Consider the following 24,198-nt stretch of genomic DNA (forward strand, 5'->3'; position numbering starts at 1 on the left):
TGGAGGCAGGAACTGATGCAGAGGCCTGGGAGGACAACTGTTTACTCGCTTGTTCCATATGGCTTGCTCAGCCTACTTTCTTATAGAACCCAGGACTACCTTTCCAGGGGTGGCCCCACCTACAATAGGCTGGGTCTTCTCACATCAATCACTAAGAAAATGCCTTACAGGCTTGCCTACAGCTGAACTTATGGTGACATTTTCTCTCCTTCCTCTCCAAAGACTCTAGCTTGTGTCCAGTTGACATAACATTATTATCACAAGGAGAATCAGGAGTTTAAAGCCAGCCTGGGCTGCACAATGAGATGACATGACTCCCTAGATGGCTATGACCATGAAGACTTGTTTCTGGACTCTTTTACTCTTTCGACCTGTATACATGACTGTATGCAAAGTCACACTGTGTTGTTGATTGCCAGTCAAATTAGGTTTTGAATCCCCCTGGCATTGTCCCTTGTCAAGATTGTTTTCTTTGTTCTAGGTTCCTTACATTTCCACATGAGGTTTAGAATTGACTGGCTAATTTTGCAGGAAAGACAAGTGAGGTGTTGCTAGGGATTACCCTTACTCAGTAGACCTACTTGTGAACTATCTCATCTTAGTGGTTTAAATCTAACTCATGAGCTTGGGATGTCTTCCTGTTGATCTTTTTCAATTATACTTTCAATTACACTTAATAATTTTCAGTATATAAATCTTGATAGAGTTAGTCCTGATTATTTTGTCCTTTTTGATAATGTAGCAGATGGGGTTATATCCTTAATTTTTTTTTGAATCTACTCATTGTTCAATACCTTACTTTTGATGGATTTTTAGAGTTTTCCACATATGAAATTATTACCTGTAAATATAGATTAGTTGACTTTTATTTTCCCGTCTGGGTGTTTTTAATTTCTTTTCTTCCTATAATTTCCTGAGTCATCTTTCCAGTCCTGTACCAAATAGAAGTGATGAGGTGGGCATCCTTGTCTTGTTCTGAAATCACTTTGTAGCCCAGGCTGGCCTCAACCCCTGATGCTCCTGCCCGTGCCTCTGAGTGCCTGGGACACAGGTGTGCATACTCTCATTGGATAGTCTCTTCCTGTCCTTCCCCTCCACCCTTTTCTTCTTAATGGAAAGATGTTCAGTCTTTCACATTAGATGTGTCATAGAGTTTCCATAAGTGCCCTTTATTAAGATTGGGAAATTTCCTTTCTGTTTTCAGTTTATTGCCTGGGTTTTTTAAATCATGAAAGGATATTGAATTTTGTCAAATTCATTTTCATTGCACTTTGAGAGCTGCACATGCATGATCTTCTGTCCTTTCTTCCATGAAGATTTGTTATTTTTAATGTGTATTGAACAAACCTTTTCTTCTTGACATAAACACCTCTTGGCAATTGTAAATAATCCTGTTTACATGTTGCTGAATTAGTTTAGGTGGTACTTTCTTGAAGATTTGAAACAGTTATTGCTAACGGTAGAAGTTTCATTTTGATGAGGGAAAGAAAGTATCAGAAAAAACCTGAAAGTCACCTTCAGAGACTCAACAAGGTATAGCAGCGGGGCGGGGCCATTTCTCACAGGGTCATCACTGTGTTTTTGGCTTAGACATGGAAGGGGATAATTAGTGGTTTCTCTGATCCTGAGGAAGTCCATTGAATTCTTAATTTAGGGCAGTGCATGTTAGACTTGAGGGAGACTTCTAATCAAGAGAGCTTAAAATAGAGAAAGCTTTGATGTTTCTGTGGCTTTACCTGCTGGTTGTCTGGGGATGTTGCTCACATGCAGGGGTTCATTTAGCATCAAGGCTGATGACTGATCAATGAAGTCCCCACATCCCCAGTCTTAGGTAAGCTTTTCTTGTCACGGCTCAGAGAGGAGGCGAGGTGCTTGCCTCCCTCCAGCGGAGTCTGTCCTGTGAACGATGTCACACGTGGTCATTCTCTGAGGAGGAGGGTTGGTGAGTCAGGACGTTTGTCAGTTATCTGTGTGGTCTGGTCACTGGTGATGCTATCGGCTTGTATCCTTCACCCCATTCCCTCACTCCCTGTTAATGCACAGTGATTCTGTGAAGTCTAATGTCTTGGCTTTGCCCTTCAGCTTACTTTTCTGGCATTTTGGCTCACTTTGCGCCATGCTCTCATTAGTCAATGCTGATTCAGAGAGGGAGCTTGTACAGCCACAGATTATGTATCCTCATGGTCTCAGTTATGCACAGGACAAAGACATAGTAATGTAAGAACAATGTCTCCAAGCTAGACCAAATATCAGCACAGAGAAGGGAGTTGGACATACGATTCCACCCTTAGCCGTGGAGTGACTGGCAGTTGTTAGCTGCTAAGAGGGAAGTGGTCAGCTTTCTCTAAGACTATAGCTCCTGGTAAGTTGGCCATGCTGTAGTGGAAGACCACACATCCAAAAATATTTTGGGCAACACAAATTGGTCCTGAAGGGAAAACCAAAAACAAGTCCCCCCCCCCACACACACACCAAAGAGAAAAAAATAACCTCTAAAATGACAGAAAGTTGGGTGGATAAGGAAGGGGAGGGGTAAGGAGATGAAAGAGTTATGGGAGTGAATAAGATTAAAACATTTAGGAGACTCACCTCTCAACCAATTAAAAAATTAAAATCTCCTTACCATTGTGCATTTTATAAATGATGTAATTTTGATTGTATTAGTTAGTTCATATTTATTCTCTGTCTCTGGCACACAGAGAGAGAGACAGACAGACAGACAGACAGAGAGAGCTTTATATAAACCAAGAAAGCACTCTACCACTGACTTCCATCTCCAACAGGTATTGTCTAATTTGTTCCTAGGACAGGTCCGGCATGTAGGCGGTACACACACTAGATGTACTTCACGGATAAAACAGAAGTTTGAAAACTTGAAAACTTAGACTTTGGTTGACTAGAATGTTGGTCCTTCCCAAAACTAAATATTTGATTCTTATTTGCAGAAGAGGTTGTTTTTAGTGCTACCCTGGGGTCTCCTCATTGTTTATCTCCTTTGGTTCTGTGTTCCTCTGTAATAGTAGGACCCCTTCTCTCTTTCCTTTAGTGACATGACTCCATATTCGTTGCTGAGTATCTTCATCCCACCCCTAAGGTATTTGGATGTGGCCAAATAAGGGTCCTTTGCCCTTTGCTCATATACCTCAGTGCTGTGCAGTTTTTCACTGGCTTTGACCTCACTAGTATGTGAATGTCTGTGCACACATATCCTTATCCGGCTGAATTTACATCTGATGCAGTGAATCAGGCCTTAATGGGGCACTGGGCCATGTTCTTCCCGATTGCTTTTATTTCCTGTTGGAGTATGGAGTAGAGGAAGGAACCCACACTGTTTTCTGATCCTGCCACTCAAAAGCTATGGTTCTAGTCTGTCTCTAAGTCACAATCTCCCCCTGTATGAAAATGAAGAGTTGGATCAAATGCCGTTGCAGGCTGCTATTTAGGCTATGCTATTGACCTGGCTTCTGTCACTTTCAAGTGTTCCTGGTTCATGTCTGCATTCCCGACTGACTGGTTGTTTCACAGGGAATTTGTGCAGCTTGTGTCAGCGTTTCTCTTCCCCAGGCTCTAAACGTTCTCCTCTTTGCTGACCAAGTGAGAATCCTCGGTGGGCAGACAGCTCTTGGGGCAGGCGGAGAGTGAGTGCTGCCTGCCCGGGATGCTGCCCTGGCCTTTGCCCCATACCTGCATCTGTGACGAGATCCAGGGATGTTAATTGCAGCACTGAGGCTTCCATCCAGTAGCTGAACATCCAGAGCAGTTTCTGTCTTACAGCTTTTACCTGTCAAGTCCTCATAAAGAATAACCAGGCCAGCATTCCTAAGCTTTTATTAATGGTGACTAAGAGACAGTCCCTTGACAGCTCTGTCCTGCCTCTGTCCCTTTTAGAGGATTGCATAGCATTAGCCTAAAGACAGGGCTCCACAGCTAATTTACAGCCAGCCCCAAATGTTGAGGAATAAGAAGGACTCTATGGTGTTCTCTGACATACTCATTTGTCCCACTGTTTTGCTGTGATCAATAGTGACAGTCACATCAGACCGGTTTCACATAATACTTGCCTTTTTGAGTGACTAGTGGAGAGATGAGAAAAGATAAGTGATTTGACTAAAAGTAAATAAAGATGCGATGTACAGCTGCATTTGAAGCTTTTCCGGAGTGTGTATGTGCAAGTGTGTGTGTGTGTGTGTGCGCATGTACACGCACACACCTGTGAGCAGAGAGTTGGGCAGGATTGGGTACTGAGGCTTGGTCCTGACTGTAGCCGAAAGGACTGTGGTATATGTCTTATCGCTCCCCAGGTCCCTGGCACCTCAGCACCCAGGGACCAACACTGCAGGCCTCAGAAGTGGGAGTGGGGCCCTAAGTGCAGCATCTTTTCTCTTCCCTCCCCTCCCCCAGAGCAGTTACTAGAAGGTCATTCTCTGAGTATGCTCTGGAATCTGGGCTGCTCTGGCCGCTGTGGTTAATGCTGCTTTGTTCCATGCTAAATGAGGCGAGAACTGTGGCCCAGGTCACATTGGCAGTCTAGCTCAGCAGGACACGCAGATCTGAAGGCAGGAAGGGTTTTCCCTTTGGAGCAGGGCCACGGGCCTGCAGGAGTGTGTCCTTGGGCTGAGTGCTTGACTCCTGTGGGCTCCCCTTCTCCTGCACTGGTTCAGTGGAGCTTTCCTTATTGTCATTGCGTTTTATTTTCATTTATTTATTCACTGTGGGACAGGAATCAGGGCAAGAGTCTCACTGTAGCTTAGACTGGCTTAGTTCACTATATACCAAAGTCTGGCCTTGAAGTCACAGTAATACTCCTGTCTCCAGTCTCAAGTGTTTATGTCACCATGCCCAGCCCAGGGGATAGTTGAGGCTTGCTTTTCTAGACTTTGTTCTAAGAACTGGAGTAGAGAATAAGAGCAAGGTCCTGATAGGGTCTCACACTGGATTGGGGAAGATAGGAACCGTGCGAAGGAGATACAACTCCCCTTGCAGACCGTGTGGGGAAAGATACGAACAGGGTAATAAGAAGAGAGGTTTCAGCTGGGGTCACAGTAGTGAGTGTTCATTCGCTCCAGCGGGATGACCCTACTGAGCTAAACACTTGTGAGTTCTTAATGCTTTGCTTTGTTAAGAACCTTGGTGTGGCCGGGCGATGGTGGCACACGCCTTTAATCCCAGCACTTGGGAGGCAGAGGCAGGTGGATCTCTGTGAGTTCGAGACCAGCCTGGTATACAAGAGCTAGTTTCAGGACAGGCTCCAAAACCACAGAGAAACCCTGTCTCAAAAAAAGCAATACAACTCCCTGTGACTCTGCTCATCTGTAGGATATCAGGACACGGGATAGAACCTGAAACTCAGAGATGGGTCCATTCCAGCTGATGAGTTCTAGCCACATGCAGGCTGTCACATGACTTTGTATGTGTGGGTTAGAGAGAGCTTAGGGTGTGGCTAGGAGACCAGAGGGATGAGAGGAGATAGGCGGTGCACAGGACAGAAAGCAGACCTGGTTTGGAGTTCTCAGAGAAAGGTTCCTGAAGAATACAGTGTGGCAGGTCCTGCACTAGAGGCTGGAGGCCGGGGAGAGATCTGCTACCTTCTGTCTACTGTCACTGGCTGGCTCTGTTAGAGCTGGCTCTCTGTAAAGGGAGGAGGCTATTATGGCACCTCGTGGCAGAGACTGGGTTGAGACTCTAGAACATTTCAGAGAGAAGAGAACTGGAAATACAGCATCACCAGGAACCTTTCTTTATGTTTGGCTCATTGGTGGAGCTGTGTCCTTCTGCTGGGGTGGCCCTGCTTCTGCTGAACAACCACTGGATTTCTTTTAAAAAAACAGATCCATGCTGGAAGATTCTGCTGTCTTTCTGAATGTTTTCTTGTTCCTCAAGAGTTGAATTGGTTGCTCTTTAACCCTAACTCTGTTTCCAGACAAATCACCATCGTTTTGTGATGGTGATGTCAGGCCAGAACCCATGTGTCCCCAGCACACTTCCTCTCCGGAGTTGGAGACCTGCCAGTCTCGTCTTGGTTTTGGATTTTCCAGAACAATCAAATTATTACTGTTCTAATGAATAGTTAATTTTAAAAGTCCATTTAGGTTCACACACCAGAAAATTCATGGGCTGAAGCAGAGTTCCCATACACCCTCTTATTAACCACCTCATTAACACACACTTGACCACTATACAGACCTCCCATAGACCAGTGTCTATACGAGGCTTGGTCTGGTACCTGCTGGTTCGATCTTACCAGAAGTAGAATCATGCACAGTGTTCATCTTTGTGCTCTGAACTTTCTACCTCGTCCCTGGAGACATCTGACGTGAGCTCTGTCAACAGAGGGATCCCCCAGGGGAGGGTGATGGCAGACATCACAGGGATCTGTGGGTGGTGAGCGTTCCACCGGGGGGTATGACAAGTAGTTCTGTCTTTTTGCTGTTTGCATTATCACTCACATGCGAGGAGACAAGGCAGTTCAGTTCATGGCCGTCTACAGGAATTAATCTCTGAGAAATAAGGTGGACGCAGGAACATGGAAGTACTTCACAAGGCAGTTGTGTGGCACCCAGGCTGAAGTTACCCAGAAATTTTCAGAAAAGCATTCGAAGTTCTGTTAATCTTCTATGAAGTTAATTCCTGCTTACCCGAAACCTGAAGCCGCAAATAAAAGAGCTGTCTCACCCTCATTATCATGATTACTTATCCAGTTTGCATTGCCCTTAACTTATTCCCTTTTCTTTTTCAATGTCTTTGAGATAAAATCTCATTCTGTAGACCAGGCTGGCCCCACACTCATGGTCATCCTCCTGCCTCAGCTTACTGAGTGCTGAGTTGACAACTGTGAGTTACCACACCTGATATTCTTTTCTTTTGGAGTTTATGGGCTTTTCATTTCATTTTAGATAATAATGAAAGTGTTGAAAACTGCGGTATTTTTAAACTCTTTTACTTGAGTCCTCCCTCTGCTCTGTGGTAGCTGCTCTGAATAGAGTCTCCATGTCATGTTTCGCAGCAGGGATTCCTGAAAGGAGGACACAGGGATGCTGTAGATGTGTAGAAGGCCAGGTGGTTAGAAATCCACCCGCAGCAGGGTTTAATATACCACTGTCCTATGGTAAGCTGGGGATCGTGTGTGGTACTCAGGAGTACCTGGCTTCGATCTACGTCAAGCATCTAGATGACAGGTGTATTATGAAGCCACAATAGAATGGAAGGGGGTGACTGATACTGAGAAGCAGAGCAGTGATGTCAGTGTTGGAATTCCAGGTAGAAGCCAGCGCTTAGGCCTTTCCCTTCATTTCTCTTCCAAGCAGAGATTCTTCCATGAGCATCCAGGGCAAGTACACATGCGTTCTTGTGAGATGACAGTCAATCAGATGACTTTTGAACATCTTTGCGCCTCGACCAGAGAGAGGTACAAGTCATGGGCATGTTCAGCCCGGGAATACATGTATGCAGTCCCATGTGGATGCCTCAAAAGAGAGTTGTAGGGGTTATGGAGTCTTCAAGGTAAGCGTTCAGCTTCCTTAGAAGTCAGGGATGGCGAGTGGGGATCCAGTTGAATTAGGCAGAGACAGGAGTGTTCCATGATCAGGGAGGAGCATGTGAGGAGGAAGTAAGGTATATGTGAGGATGGAGTCACTGGAGTCTGCTGGTGTAAGATGAAGCTGGGCCACATGGACCATAAGGCCACATTGAGACGGCTATTTGTCATCTTCAGAGCAGGTGCAAGCCATCATGGAAGGTTCTTAAAGTTTTTTTTTTTTAATTAATTTTATGTGTATGAGTATCTTGCCTGTATGCTAATGTCCCACGTGCATGCCTAGTGCCCACAGTAAGCCAGAAGAGGGCTTCAGATCATCTGGAACTAGAGTTATGGATGGTTATGATCCATCACATGGGTGGTGGAAATCAAGCCTGGGTCCCCTGAAAAAGCGGCCATTGCTCTTAACTCCTGAGCCATCTCTCCATCCCCAAAGGGACAGAAATGAACAAGTCACGGTTACTCATGAACTGTAACAATCAGGGAGAAGTCCTTCAAGGATGAAGCCTGAGTTCCAGCCTTGTCTGACTGTCTAGAGGAGGGCGAGGGGGATGATGGGAGGGATGTGATGTGGAGAGCTGAAGGGAAGAAAACAAGTTGCCGTTTTGGAAATTATTTTAATTTCTAGGTTTTGAACAAGGCTTTTTCATTAAATGCGGGTAAAGGGAAGGAGATTTCAAGTTGGTAACCCTTCCCCCAACCATCAGAGAAAGGGAGCTGGCCTTGCCTGATCCCAGTAGCAAGTGGGGAGCAGCAGTTTGTTAACAGCCTGGGAATCACCTTTCTGGTCTAGAATGGGGTGGCGGGGGTGGGGTGTCCTAGCCTAGTTCAGTTTCTTATAAAAACAAAGTGAACTTGACCACCAAAAATGAGCGATTAGCAGGATGAGCTGACCCTCAGGCAAGTGGGGCGGATGTGGACTGTCTTGTGACCTGCTCAGGATAGAAGTGTTAGCTGTGGGGATGATGGTGGTTAGGTCAGGTACATTTACTTGGCTGTGGTAGAAAGGAAGGTGGTTGCGGTGCTCACACCCTCTGCTTTGGCCTGAGGCGCTGGCTTTCTGACCTCTCTGCTTCCCCGGCATCATGGCTCTCATTGTCATTGATGTTGTTAATGTGGATCTTTAGCCTTCATCTGGGAGAGGTAGACTAGCGTGCCCCTTCGTGTGTATCCTTCTAACCTCTTAGTGGACCCTCAGGCGCAGCTTGACGGAGCTGCGCTGGCTCTTGCAGGCCCACTTTAGGGAAGGCAGATTTGTGATTTTTCTTTGCAAGGAAGGAGAGAGTGGGCGTGTGGTGTGAGTTAGTGATGAGTTAGTGGGTGTGCAGTACAAGTGTGTGTGTGTTAGAGTTATGTCAGCACACACACACACACATGCGTATAGCAAGTGCGTAGTAGGTGTGTGCTGCTTGGGTAGGGGCTGGTGGAGTGAGGCAGGCCCTTGGAGTGTGAACATGGGTGTGAATAGGGGCACTCACATCTGAAAACTTCAGCAGACGCTGGGGAACTACTTCTCTCTACGTTACATCTCCTTGTCCTGTGCTGTGTCCCCCTAACTGCCCCCCTCCATAACTGGAGGCTATGCTTTTGTTTCCTAGTTGTTCAGTCTGGAGTAATCACACAGAAACTTGTATTAATTACAAACTGTTGGACCTATTAGCTAAGGCTATTATTAACTCACTCTTATAAATTAAATTAACCCATTTCTATTCTATAGTTTGCCTTGAGGCTCTTGGCTTGTTACCTCACATCTTGCTTCTCACGTCTTCTTGCGAATCCCACTACTCTGCCTTCTTTCTCTCTCTATCTCTGCTTGGATTTCCCATCTAGCTATATCCTCCCCTGCCATAGGCCAAAACAGATTCTTTATTAACTAATGGTAATAAAACATAAGCACATCATACAGAAGGGTTTCCCACATTATTCTTCCCCCCCCCAATTTCCTCACTGTTCCAGTATTACCAGTCCAGCAGCACCCCTCCCTAGGAAGGACGTGGGCTGGGGTACAGTAGCCAGGCGCTGTGGTTAACAGCTTCCCTTCTGAGCTGGCAGTGACTCAAGGATATGTACCTCCCCTTCCCCTCAGGCTTCTCTACAATGGATGGCCTTGCTCAGTCCTGAGGCCTTGGCCTTCACATGATTGTGGAGGAACTGAGCCTCAGAAGGTTTATGTTTCTGATTGCGATGGGTTGGGGCAGAGCAGCATGGATCAGGCAGGAGAGAGAGCGTGGACACTTCCCCTTGCCTGGAGGGTGTTTGTAATTTGGCAATCATGAATGGTGTCATGCCATCTCTGGCTGCATAGGTCACTGACATATTGCTGCCCTGGCAGCTCCAGCAGAGCTCACTGGGGAGAATTGCTAACCACAGAGAAGCCATGACCGCACATTCGATCTAGGGGCTTTGTTGCCTCAGCAAGGTGCAAGGTCCTGGGCCAATAAGCCCGTGTACTTTGGTGGGCTCCCCCAGGGGCCAGACTGCAGCCACCTGATCTGCTGCTCGGAACTTCATTCTTCAGTGTGTCAACAGAAGCTGTTGGTCAATACTAGGGGAAATCCGCTTGTTCTCAGTGTCATTTGTGAAACTCTCTTGATTGGAACCAGTCCTTGGCTCCAAGTTTTGGGAAAAACTCTCTTTTCTTGAAACCATGGGAATTATCTTTTGAACGTTCCTATTTTTATCAATGTAATCTTTGCTTAGGTACATAGCAAGCTATCCAAGGCTGACTCCTTAGCTGATTCAGGGAAGTGCTGCAATCTGGTGTGGTAGATCCACTGGGAAAAGAGGTGCTATGTTCCTGATGACCCACCTATACGCATGGGCATAGACAGATACCTAGGCTGTGTTTAAAGTCATGAATAATCCAACTTTTTTTCTGTAGAACTAATAGTCTGAGTTTATGCCCATTGGCAAACAGAAAAAGGAGACTGACTGGTACTAACCTGTTGAGGTGGGGACTTATTTTATTTTGCTTAATTTTGCATTATTTGATTAGTTTTTAGCAAGGAATTTCATGCTTAACATTAACCTGAACGCAGTCTGGTTTGGTAGATAATTTTTAAGTATAATCAGGGGCAGGTGTGGGGTGCACGTGTGTGATTCCAACTCAGGAGGCTGAGACAGGAGAATAGGCAATTTTGAGATCAGCCTGAGTTAGATGATAAGTCTGTCTCCAAAACCAAAGATAAATAAAAAGTACGATTGGTGGGGTATGGTGGCACACGCCTTTAATCCCAGCGTTCAGGGAGGTAGAGACAGGCGAATCTCTGAGGGTTCGAGGCCAGCCTGGTTTATAAAGTGAGTTCCAGGACAGCCAGGACTGCTACACAGAGAAACCCTGCTTTGGAAAAAAAAATTAATACAAGTACAATTAGATAAAAAAATTTACATAAAATTTAGCAGTCCATTCGTTCTCCAGTCAGGAGCTTCCCAAAATGTCAGAGGTCTCCAATATGACTCAGTAAAATTCTAATAATTTAAAAAAAGTAGCCAGATATAGGGCTGAGGCTGCAATCACAGCCCTTGGGAGGCTGAAACAGGAGAAGTGCTGTGAGTTCAATCTAGCCTGGGCTACATAATGAGCTCCAGGCCAGCCTGGGCTACATAATAGGCTACAGCTTAGATTTAAGAGTGAAGTCCTGTAAAAATACAAACAATAACAAAACAAAGCAAAAACAAAATACCTGGAACAACTTCAAAAGTATTTCTTTTTCTCTAAGTGCATTTATTTTTATTTTTTGCAAGCACTGTTATGTAAGAGGTGTGTGTGTGTGTTAATTTATTTGATCTTACAGATGAAGAAATTGAAGGGAGATAAAGAAAAAAGCCACCTACTGTGCCATGTAGACGTTGGCAAGAATCCCTGTAAAGAGCCTTTCCTATTCAGATGCCTTCTTAGCCAACACGGGCCTTTCTACCTTAGGAGGAAAATGGAAATGGAAGCAGTAATTTCTGGTTAACTTACTTATTTATTAAAAACTAGAAACTGTTTCAAAGAAGATGATAACCGTTGGGTTTTTAATTTCCTTTTCTGTAAAATGTGGAGATAAAATGTGCGACCTCAGACTCTTTGAACTCCTGACGTTCTGTGGTTGGGGACATTGTCTTCCCCCCTCATTCTCTCTTTGCTTCTTCTCCACAGTACGTGGGAAGCCTGGATGTGCCGAGACCCAACAGCAGGGTGGAGATCGTGGCTGCCATGCGCAGAATCCGGGTGAGTGGCCCCTGTGTGTGACTCTGAAGTCAAGCTTCCTTGCTGCTTGCCCTTTCAGCCAGAGCTGAGAGGCAGAATGGATGGCTGCTCCCTTCCAGGCCCCAGAGTCCATATTCCGACACCACTGGGAGACTATTGTGACTTGTGCAATAGGGGCCAAAGGTTGGAATGGGTGTGATGTCTAAGCAGTGCCATCCTCCCTGTCTCGTGTCTGAAAGCTCTTCCATCCGCGATGTTTGTGTGATGGTTGGCTAGTCAGTAAAGGAGAATGGTAAAAGGTTGAACAAACTTTAGTGAGCTTCTAGTAGTTGATCAGAACATTTTAAAATGGTAATTGATTGTGGCACAGAATTGAAGGTTTGCTTGGAATTTTAAGTGGATATGAAATTTCAACAAACATTATTTGGTCAGCTGCTTGAGGCTTCAGAATGTGTCAACTTTTTTGGATGTCGTGCTTGCCCAACCCCCTGCCACTCTTTCCTGTATCTCCTGGAAGAGTTTGCTACACATGGCAACCCACTGCTTTCAGACTCTGCTCCATTGGGACAAGGGACACCAGAACAAGAGAACTGTGCAGTTCGGACGTGGGCTTGGGATCGCTCAGGTGTATTTTGAGTGTGTTGTGGCAGGAGCTGGTGTTAGCATGGCTGGGTTGGCCATCTCCGGGTGTAGCCTGGTTTGGGTCATTGTTCTTTGGAATGATCTGTTCACCTAAGAGGAAAAACACAATAGGTACCAGAGCTTCATTTTGCTTTGGTTAGTTTTCCTTTGAGCTGGTTCTTTACCCTGTCAACAGAAGCCTCAGTGCAATGACATCAGTGCTGGGGGAGTGTAAACATGCTTGCCGTTGGCTTTCTGTGTGGCTCAACGATGCTCCCAGTCCCAACCTTTTCTTCTTTACCAAGGTGAATTTATTGATACTATTACTATGTACATTTGTGCTGTCTTCATGGATTTGGTAATTAGGAAACCTAAAGTACTTTGATGAGAGTAATCTGATGAGACTGAATGCTCACGGCATCAGAGGATCGTGTCAAGAGAAGTCATGGGGGCCCAGAAATGGACAAATGGCTATTCTGTCACTTACCACTTGGTCTCATGGAAAAGTTTTAAGTTTTACTCCCTCTTTGGCTGCAGGTCTGCGGCACAGAGCTTCAGGCCTCCTTACTTCCTCCTTTGCCCCCCTATATGGATAGAAGCCAAAGCCCTGAGTTGTGTTCACTGCTGCTATGATCAAAAGATTGGGCCTGGAGCAGCCCGCACTCTGGGTGTCCACCAAAGTCCTCTTTTATTTATGTTTGACTGATGGGGAGGGAATGGCTGTTGCTGATATTACCATCAGTGTGAAAGCAGTAGCTCCTCCAATAGTAACAGTTACTTCTGTGTTGGGTGAATTTTTAGATATTTTGATATTGAATATATTATTTATAGCTACTTTAGATGAGGTGAGAATGTTCTTAGTACATTTCGTGTATGAGGACATGGTTAAGTACTTCACAAGAGCTTGGGTGTAGGTGGACTTCCTTTCCTGGCTGCCAGTTCCAAATAACCTACACAGAGACTTAATACAAATTATAAATGCTCAATCAATAGCTTAGGCTTGTTACTAGCTAACTCTTACAACTTAAGTTAACCCATTTATATTAATCTACATTTTACCACTTGGCGTTACCTTTCTTTCATCTTGTACATCCTTTTCCTCTTTGTGTTTGGCTGGTGACTCCTCTTTCTCCACTTTTCTTCTTCCTAGTGTCCTTAGTCTGGTTCTCCTGCCTAACCTTGTCCTGTCCAGCTGTTGTCCAGTCACAGTGACATATATTCACACAGTATAAAGGAATATCCCACACTTAAGGGTTTATACTCAAGACTGTGCTGTGGCCCCTAGTTCCCCTCTGAGGGCTCTTTGGAATGCTGATTATGAATCTTGACCCTAGTCGGGTGGAACCAAATAACTGCAACAGAAAGGGAGCCCATGGCTAAAGCACAACTTGGAATGGGCAGAGGCATAGGAAAACATTACCTGGAAGCAGGGGCAGGCCAGACATGGCGTGGCGCTAGCTGGTCATGGGATCTGCAGGCATCTGGGACTGGGATGTGGCAGTTTCCTCTTCTCTCAGTACCTGCCAGCTTTGGCAACTGCATGCCTCTTCCTCCAGCCCCCGTGTGGGAGCTGTTTCCAGTGCTTAATAAGGAGCTCATTACGTTAGGAGGAGAAATTAATTGGTCAGAAAGTTGTTTGGGCTGGCTGTCCAGTTGCTTGTGTGGACTGGCTGCCATTAGAAGTAAGAGCTGTGATTGTGTGTCTTCCGCCCCAAGCCCCACAATTCACTGCTGGGTCCAGGCTGCTATTTTCTTCTTTCTCTTTGCCTTTCAAAAGCTGTTTGGGCTGTAATTACAGCTGTCAAGAAGTAGGGCATGGGATTTTTGTGTAAAGGACTACAGCTGACATTGTCCTTTTCTGTTGAGTGGTGCCTGGCTGATGCTGGGTCGGACACGGCAGGCTTTGGTTGCTGGGTACTCTGCTGGTCTTAGAAGCCCCAGGCCTCAGGGCTTGGCCAAAGAGCAGTAGGTAGTCCTGAGATGAGAGAAAGCTATTGATAAGAATCAGAGCCTCACAGGTGAGATGCCTTGCCAAGGCCTGCATTTTATTTTATTTCGTCTCATATTTTTGAGATAGGATCTCACGATGTAACTCAGTCTGACCTTGAATTTAAGATCTCCTTGCCTGTCTCCCGAGTGCTCAGGTACAGGTGTGGGCACCATGCCTATCATTGCTAAACTCTGTAGATCTCATCTCCTGGTCCTCTCTGGAGAGCTGTGTTGTGAAGTGGCTGTGAGTCTGTTATGTTTCCCAAAGGATCCATTCAGGGAGAGAATGGGTCTGTCTGATGGTGTCCCCGGTCCTCTTCGGAGCTGGGGTCTTGTAGGTAGATGCATTCTTTTTTTTTTTTTTTTTAATTTATTTTTAAATTAATTTAAATTTCGACCTGCTCCCCGTTTCCCATTCCTCTCCCCTCCTCCCAAATATTGCCCCCTCCCCCCACTCCCCTCCCCCTATCCCCACTCCTCTTCTCCTCCCCCCACCCCATGCCCCCTCCCTCTCGATACTGAAGAGCAGTCCAAATTCTCTGCCCTGCGGGAAGACGAAGGTCTTCTATCTATGTCCAGGAAGGTGAGCGTCTAAACAGACTAAGCTCCCACAAAGCCAGTTCATGTGTTAGGATCGAAACCTAGTGCCATTGTCCTTGAGTTCTCATCAGCCTTCATTGACCGCCATGCTCAGAGAGTCCAGTTTCAACCCATGCTTATTCAGTCCCAGACCAGGCGTTGGTGGGCTCCCAATAAATCAGTTCCACTGTCACAGTGGGTGGGTGCATCCCTCGTGGTCCTGATTTCCTTGCTCATGTTCTCCCTCCTTCTGCTCCTCATTTGGACCTTAAGAGCTCAGACCGTTGCTCCAATTGAGACTCTGTCTCTATCTCGATCCATCGCCAGATGAAGGTTCTAAGGTGATATGCAAGATATTCATCAGTATAGGATAGGGTCATTTCATGTTCCCTCTCCTTAGTTGCCCAAGGTACCAGCTGGGGACATCTCCCTGGACACCTGCGAACCCCTCTAGAGTCAAGTCTCTTGCCAACCCTAAGATGGCTCCCTTAGATAGGATATATACTTCGCTGCTCCCGTATCCTTCCTTCCTATATCCCAACAATCCCAATCCCCCGAGCTCCTCCCATCCTCCCCTTCTCATGTTTCTCATCCCATTTCCCCTTTGCCCCATGCCACCTCACCCGCAAGTTCCCAGTTTTTGCCCTGGAATCTTGTCTACTTCCCCTCTCCATGCGGATGACTATATGATTTTCTTTGGGTTCACTTTCTTATTTAACTTCTCTAGGATCACAAATTATATGCTCAATGTCTTTTATTTTATGGCTAGAAACCGATTATGAGTGAGTACATCCCATGTTCCTCTTTTTGGGTCTGGGATACCTCACTCAGGATAGTGTTTTCTATTTCCATCCATTTGCACGCAAAATTCGAGAAGTCATTGTTTTTTACTGCTGAGTAGTACTCTAATATGTATATATTCCACACTTTCTTCATCCATTCCTCCATTGAAGGGCATCTTGGTTGTTTCCAGGTTTTGGCTATTACAAACAATGCTGCTATGAACATAGTTGAACAGATACTTTTGTCATTTGATGGGGCATCTCTTGGGTATATTCCCAATAGTGGTATTACTGGATCTTGGGGTAGGTTGATTCCAAATTTCCTGAGAAATCGCCACACTGATTTCCAAAGTGGTTGCACAAGTTTGCATTCCCACCAGCAATGAATGAGTGTGCCTCTTTCTCCACAACCTCGCCAGCAAAGGCTATCATTGGTGTTTTTGATTTTAGCCATTCTGACAGGTGTAAGATGGTATCTCAAAGTTGTTTTAATTTGCATTTCCCTTATCGCTAAGGAGGTTGAACATGACCTTAAGTGTCTTTTGGCCATTTGAATTTCTTCTGTTGAGAATTCTCTGTTCAGATCAGTGCCCCATTTTTTTTATTGGGTTCATTAGCATTTTAAAGTCTAGTTTCTTGAGTTCTTTATATATTTTGGAGATCAGACCTTTGTCTGTTGCAGGGTTGGTGAAGATCTTCTCCCAGTCAGTGGGTTGCCTTTTTGTCTTAGTGACAGTGTCCTTTGCTTTACAGAAGCTACTCAGTTTCAGGAGGTCCCATTTATTCAATGTTGTCCTTAATGTCTGTGCTGCTGGGGATAAACGTAGGAAGTGATCTCCTGTACCCATATGTTGTAGAGTACTTCCCACTTTTTCTTCTATCAGGGTCAGTGTGTTCAGAATAATATTGAGGTCTTTAATCCATTTGGACTTGAGTTTTGTGCATGGTGATAGGTATGGATCTATTTTCATTCTTCTACACGTTGACAACCAGTTCTGCCAGCACCATTTGTTGAAGATGCTCTCATTTTTCCATTGAATACTTTTAGCTCCTTTATCAAAAATTAGGTGTTCATATGTTTGTGGGTTAAAATCAGGGTCTTCTACTCGGTTCCATTGATCAACTTCTCTGTTTTTATGCCAATACCAAGCTGTTTTCAATACTGAAGCTCTGTAATAGAGTTTGAGGTCAGGGATGGTAATGCCTCCAGACGATCCTTTATTATATAAGATTGTTTTGGCTATCCTGGGTTTTTTGTTTCTCCATATAAAGTTGATTATTGTCCTCTCCAGATCTGTGAAGAATTTTGATGGGATTTTAATGGGGATTGCATTGAATCTATAAATTGCCCTTGGTAGAATTGCCATTTTTACTATGTTGATCCTCCCAATCCAAGAGCAAGGGTAGATGCATTCTTGCTTAGCTCCAACTTCGTGCCCCAGTGTGGACTCAGTCAAATACATGTAGATTTCGTCATTGACTGCCATGCTTCCTCTGCCTTCTGTTCATTTTTCATTTGGTTTTTCACCTTCTTCACATTCTTTTTCAATTTATGGTATCGGTCATAGACATTTCCCCCCTTTTAATATGCTTCTAAGAAAAGGATGGTAAAAGTGCATAGCACTAAATTCTGCTCTTCAAAGGGTTTTCAAAGGTTCAGCAGTTAAGGTGGACAGTTCAGTAGTTAAATATATTCTCACCGTTGCATCTAGAATCTCCAGCCTTTTTTTCCTTCTTGTGAAGCTGAGATGCTATAGCCGTTAAATACAATCCTTTCTCTCCCCAGCCCTAGGTGGCCATCTTCCTACCTTCTGTTTCTGCAGTTTTGACTACTTTGAAGGTATCATGAGAAAGGAACCATGCAGTATTTGGCTCTTATGTTGGCATGATGTCTTTCTTCATGGTCCATCCATATGGTATAGGGTCAGGATTTCCTTCCGTCCCAAGGCCTCCTTGTATTTGTGTGGTTAGGCCACCCTTTTCTTATGTATTCATCTACTAACGGGAATTTGCTTCTCTCTCTTAGCTATTGTGAAGAGTACTGTGTGTACATGTGTGCGCAAATGCCTCTTTGAGAACCTACTTTGATATTTTTAGTCTATATACTCAGAAAAGGGATTTCTGAATATGACAGATTGAATATTTGACCTGGCATCTCATTATGTTATCTAGTCTGGTCTTGAACTTGTGGGTGTAAGTGATCCTCTTGCCTTAGCCTCCTGAGTAGCTGGGCCCATAGGCTTGCCACTGTGCCTGGCAGTAGCTCTGTTCTTGGAGGGACTTCCACCATGCTTTTCACAATGGTTTCATTTGGCCTTCCCTCCTATGATGCACAGCAATATGTGTTCTAGACATTATTAGTAAAGGGAAAAGAGGCTCAGAAGGTATGTGTCCAGCAGGAAGATTACACCCAATTTGGGGGAGACAGGCAAGCCTTTGTGGCAGTGCACAGAAATGAGCCAGTAGTGATAAGTGCTGCTGACAGATGGCTTCTGAGACGAGGCTGTCACAGCTCTGAGAGGTCTGGTCCTGGAGGACGGGACCACATCCTGTCACAACTATCCTTTGAACTTCCAGTGTCCAACATGGTGCCCAACTCTCCTGTGTCCTTTGTTCTCAGATGTCAACACTAGTCCCGGCCACTTCACTGTAGTCTCCTTGGGAAGGGTACTCAGTATAGTCGAGAGGGCTCTCAACGAAGAGTAATGAGAGTTGGGCTGGAGTTTTCCCCTTGAGTTAATGTGTGACCTTGGCAAGGCCGCTGTCTGCTGTTAATCTCCGTTTCCTCGTTCATAAAAGACAGCATGATACTTCTCATCCTGTCTCTCTGGTGCTATTGTTGGATCTGGGATAGTGCGTGAAAAAAAATGCTTTCTAAACCATAAAGGGCTATTTATATTCATGGCTATCATTTTGTAGACCTTTCCTCTGGGTTTCAGAGCATTTCATACATGCAGATAAATACCCTGAGGTTTTGAGCTGCCTCATCCTGCTGCTTTTAACAGCCAGCCTCTTCGGTGCTAGTGTTCCTTCCTTAGGGAAGCCATCTTGAGTGGCTCGTTCTGTCCTCTCAGGCACCTGCCACATACCCGGTCACTGGTAGTATAGGAATGACTGCACTCCTAGTGTCCGGCACTTGATCCTGGCCTCCCATTGGCCACTTTGACCAGAGGTTAGGTACATTCTGGTCCACGCTGCAAATGGCTTCCAAAATGGTGCAATAATGAAATCAATGTTTCCTACCTAATGTGCCTTGATTTCCTCTAGTCTGGTTGCACAGGTGGGACATGTTGTCAGTGGCTTGATAAACAGGAACTGGCCCTGTCCTCCACCTCTCCCTGCAGTGGCCACTTTTGTTAGCTTTCCCAGAACTTTTCTCAAGGAAAACCAAAGGATGGAAAACCATAAAAGACCATGGGTGCTTTCTTTGGAAGGCTTGAGTTAGATGTCTTCTTGGTACTCATGGGGGACTGGCAGCTTTGAGGAGGACTGTGACTGGATCAATGGGTCCTGTCTACATGTCCCTTTTCCCCATGGCAGTGGATCTCATGTGGCCTCTTTATCATCTTTCTCCCTGGTAGCTTGCCTCGGTCAGCACTGGGCTCCTTTGTCACTATGTGCTCTCATTTTTGTTGCAAGTTCAGAGTCTAAGTACCACACTGTTGTGTTAGCTTGGCCCTGCCACTTCACAGGACACAGTAACAACTCTTTCTATACACAATGGCTTAAAATAGCTCCAACTTCTCATCTTTTCGTTTCTGGGGGTCAGAAGTCTGAAATGGGAAACTGCTAAGGCATTGGTGGGGCTACTTTCCTGCTGGAGGCCCTGGAGAACAGCCTGCTCCATGTTGTTCCAGCATCCTGGCAAGTGGATCCAACCTGTGGCCCCTTGAGCACATTCAGCTGAAGATAGCTATGAAAGGGACCTAACATGCAGTTATAAACTTACAACATGGTGAGAGTTTTATTGTTGTTCTAATTGCGTGGTTTTCAAATGTGACCTTTTCAGATGACAACATGGTGTCACATGTCAAAAGGTTGGGTATGCCCAAAGGCTGCCCATGTTTTTAGCACGGACCTTCATTCTGTCTTCACAGCCAGCAGGTCCTGCCACTGTGACCTCTGCTTCCCATCAATATATCACCTCACATACTGTAGCCTCACTTCTATTTTTCCCCAAGAATCCCAGCTTATTCCTCTGCCAGGTTCATCTTCTCTTCACACCTGCAAAGGCATTCTGTCTTTGTAGCACCTTTGTAGGCCTGGGGGCGTTAGTCTGTCTATCACAGTGAATTAGAGCTTGGGACTCCAGCCATTAGGAAGGTCCCACCCTCTTGTGGATGGTTTCTAGTATGAAATGAGACAGAATAAAATTCATAACCCATTTCTTCTGCTTGTGACCAAGGGACTTTGGACAGACTCAACCCCTCATTCTTTGTTTAATTATCAATAAAATTTATATGATGTCTTTTCAGTAGATAGATTTAACCAGATACATGCGAATGCATACACAGTACAAAGAGATGTGCCTGACCCGTGGACTTGTGTGCCCTAAATGACAGTACTCGGCAGAAGCTACACCTTAATAGTAGAAGGCTTGCCTGGTATGCACAAAGATGGGAGCCCTGCTCTGCAAAAACAAATCACCAGCAGCAGAATGCCTTGCCATTTGCATACATGCAATTTCAGTGCTTAAAAGGCACAGGCAGGGGGATGGCTAAGTTTGAGATGGCTCAGAGGTTAGGAGCATTGACTACTCTTCCAAAGGTTCTGAAGTTTTTGTTTGTTTGTTTGGTTGGTTTGGTTTGGTTTTTTGAGACAGGGTTTCCCTGTAGCTTTGGAGTCTGTCCTGGAACTAGCTCTTGTAGACCAGGTTGGTCTCGAATTCATAGAGATCCTCCTTCCTCTGCCTACCTAGTGCTGGGATTAAAGGCATGCCTGTGCCACCACAGCCTGGCTTCTTCCAAAGGTTCTGAGTAAAGTTCCCAGCAATCACATGGTGGCTCACAACCATCTGTAATGAGATCTGGTGCCCTCTTCTGACCTGCAGGTATACTTGCAGGCAGAACACTGTATATACAATAATAAATAATAAATCTTTTTTCAAAAAAGAGCTCTTCATCTGTATGTAATGAATTTTCATAAGGTAAATAGATCTGCGGGTTCTTTGCACAGTAGGTGGTATATAGGACTGGTAGCAGCCCACGCCTGGGCATGGCCATTTGGGTTTGTTTTTGTTGCTTTTGCTATGTTTTTTGACTTGTTTGTGCCTGTGTGGTCCTGGCAGTGGACATTCTGAGTAACACTGCTGAGTCTGGAGTTTGCTTATTCTGAACTCCAGAGATCTCGGGTAAGGTATCCACTGTGGATTCCTGCTGAGAGCAGTGATGTGATCTCAGTGCAAAGTTTTCTCTGACTTATTTGAATTTATTGGTTACATAATATAACTTGGGCTTAAATTATGAATCTATTAAGGCCTGTATGCATAAGTCGTTTATATCTAGACTATGTTTTACATATTTAAATGATATTATAATTTGTCAATACTTTTTTGGGTGATGACTTTATTGAAATATATTTCATATGCTATTATAATTTATACATCACATACTATACAATTTTAGTAGTGGGATCCACTATATATTCATATGCAGTGTTGTACAACTGTTATTATAGAACTTATTTTCCCCCAAAGGAAACTCTGAACCGCTATTGAATTTTTGAAACTTTTGCAGCACTGGGGATCAAATTCAGGGCCTCCCCCATTCTAGACAAGTGCTCTACCAGAGAACCGTTGCTTCTAGCAACTCTGTACCTCTAATATCTCATCTCTCAGTCTCCCCCAAACTCCCAGCCCCACAGATCTACCAATTCACTTCCTACCTGAATGGATTTGCCTAGTTTGGACAGTTACTTCTGATGGTCTCAGAGAATATGTGGGCCTCGTGTCTGGCTTCTTTCAGTGTTTGCAAAGTACCCCTGTGGGTTTTCATGCTTCACCATTTAATTTCACTTTGTTACTGGCTAGTATTCCACACTATACTTTTGAAGTACTAGATACAAGTTCGTCAAACACTGGGTGTTAGTCTTTCTGGGTTTCTTTGAAAGGGGCTTGGCTTTGTTTAAACTTAAGAAATGGGGATGTTCTATCAGGAACTCACCAAGGCCAGCTGGCCTGGGTCTGAAAAAGCATGGGATAAAACCGGACTTGCTGAACATAATGGACAATGAGGACTACTGAGAACTCAAGAACAATGGCAATGGGTTTTTGATCCTACTGCACGTACTGGCTTTGTGGGAGCCTAGGCAGTTTGGATGCTCACCTTATTAGACCTGGATGGAGGTGGGTGGTCCTTGGACTTCCCACAGGGCAGGGAACCCGGATTACTCTTAGGGATGATGAGGGAGGGGGACTTGATGGGGGAGAGGGAGGGAAATGGGAGGTGGTGGCGGGGAGAAGGCAGAAATCTTTAATAAATAAATAAACAATAAAGTCAAAAAAAAAACTTAAGAAAACACTTCAGCAGCCTATTACAGCTGTCTTCCTTTCTACCAAAGGACACAAGTTGGCATCCCTAGGGATGCTGAGGCAGGCATTTTCATCAACAGAAGCACTGATGCACACACAGCCAACCTTGATTTTTTTTTTTCCCTTACTCGTTGGGAGGGAGATATTGACTTATACTTCTGAGCCAACATTATTTTAAGCTTTGGAGTCCTAAGAAAGGAAGTCCCTACCTGGATGAAGCTTACATTCTGATGGCTGAGAAAGAACAGAAGGAGAGACGAGACATACAGAATCACATGGAAACTCCCTGCAGAATGAGACTAGGCAGTACCAGGAGGTAGACTGAGTGCCGTTTCTGTATAGCTGGCTGGGGAAGACCTCTTGGTTATGTGAGTAGATAGAGAGGGAATGAGCCATCTGGTTCTCTGCAGGAAGAGCATTTCACACAGAGGGAACAGTAAGTACAAAACGCTGGAGCAGAGGATAGGCTTTCTAGGTTCAAGGAGCAGCCTGGGGGAAAGTATGAATGGTGGCGTAGAAACCTGAGCTGGAATGGGCGGTTATTTGTAGGAATTTTCCCCGCGAGTCACATCTCAAGAGAAGCTAATTCCCTAAGAGCCTACTGAGTACCTGGATTACACATGAATAACACATTGATCTTTCTTTAAATTTGAATCAGAATGAAAAGACACTTAATTCAGTTATGTTTCTAACATGAGGAATTCAGTAATTTACTTTCCATTTTTTGTTTGTTTTGTTTTGTTTTTTTAAGACAGGGTCTTACTATGTAGCTCTGGTCATCCTGGAACTCACTCTGTAGATCTGGTTGACCTTGAACTCACAGAGATTTGCCTCCTGAGTGCTGGGATTAAATGTGAGTCATTATACCAACACAGGAATGACTTTTTAAAAATAACTAGGGCAGAGATGATTTATTAGAGCCCAGAGTTGTCAAGACAAAACATACAGTTGCTTTTAAATAAGGGACTGGCTCTATGAAAGCCTTACAGATTTAGCGAGCGGGGCTATCTTTGAGTTTCCGCAGGAATGCCTGGATGCATCCAGCTCAGTCTGCTTTCTTAGATAAGCCGCTTCGTTTGGAACAGGGAGGTTTTTCTTGATACAGGGTCTCACTTTGGTTTTGAACTTGTAGGCTTAAATGATCCTCTTGCTTCAGCCTGCTGAGTAGTTGACACTATTGGTGAACAACACCAAACCTGGCCTTTGGGTATCCTTTTGGCAAAGTCTGTCTGCTGTAGAAAGAGGGAGTAAGTACCGAATGTCAGTTTGTGGCTGCTACACTAAGCAGCCTTTGAGGGTCCCTTTGCTCAGCTTTCTGGCTTTGGCAGCAGGTGACACGGTACATGCTTACTTTGGTGACTTCTTTGGCCTTAAACACACATTCATGCATAAATGTATTTTTTGTTTTAAATATATGTAAGTATACAGATCAGTGGGTTTAAATACACCACAATACTCTGTGTCCTTTACCACTGTCAATATCCCAAGCTTTATATTATCCTTGTTATAAACCCTGTTCATTAATCAGTAACTCCATCCCAGCCTGGAACTCTGTCCTGTGTCTTGTCTCTTCATTTGTCTCTTCTAGGGACCTCCCGCAAGTGACTCTTATGCCAGAGTTGCCACTGCTTCTGCTTATTTCACTGGATGAGATGTTTCCAGGGCCCATCGATGTCATAACATGCATTAGCAATTCACTCCTGTGTTTAGCCAGAAAGTATATTTTCTTGTGACTTCTCTGAGCTGGACTCTGAGAGCCCAGGCTGGTCTCTGGTGACCTTTTGTACCTAGCATATGACACTGGTTTTGATATATGGCCAGAGTGTTCCTGGGATCATACACACCGTAGGATAAAGATGCTGTGACACCTAATGAGATAGCTTTGGTACCACAGTGACGACTCAGCTTCTGAGAAGCACATTCTTTTGACCTGTGTGGAGAGGTCCCCATTTGTGGTTTTCTTCTTCTCCAC

The 24,198-nt window shown here is 44.8% G+C and overlaps 1 protein-coding gene across 2 annotated transcripts in view; it reads left to right on the plus strand.

Annotated features, from left to right (window-relative positions):
- The window catches only part of C5H1orf226 (chromosome 5 C1orf226 homolog), a 287,393-nt gene that overhangs the window by 59,448 nt on the left and 203,747 nt on the right, over positions 1 to 24,198 (plus strand). For both annotated transcript variants that reach the window (XM_057769571.1, XM_057769572.1), the window contains exon 2: positions 11,676 to 11,747. In XM_057769571.1, coding sequence (XP_057625554.1) covers positions 11,676 to 11,747 — 72 coding nt within the window. The remainder of the gene's footprint in view (positions 1 to 11,675; positions 11,748 to 24,198) is intronic.

The sequence above is a fragment of the Chionomys nivalis genome, chromosome 5, assembly GCF_950005125.1.
Source record: "Chionomys nivalis chromosome 5, mChiNiv1.1, whole genome shotgun sequence".
Taxonomy (NCBI): Eukaryota; Metazoa; Chordata; class Mammalia; order Rodentia; family Cricetidae; genus Chionomys; species Chionomys nivalis.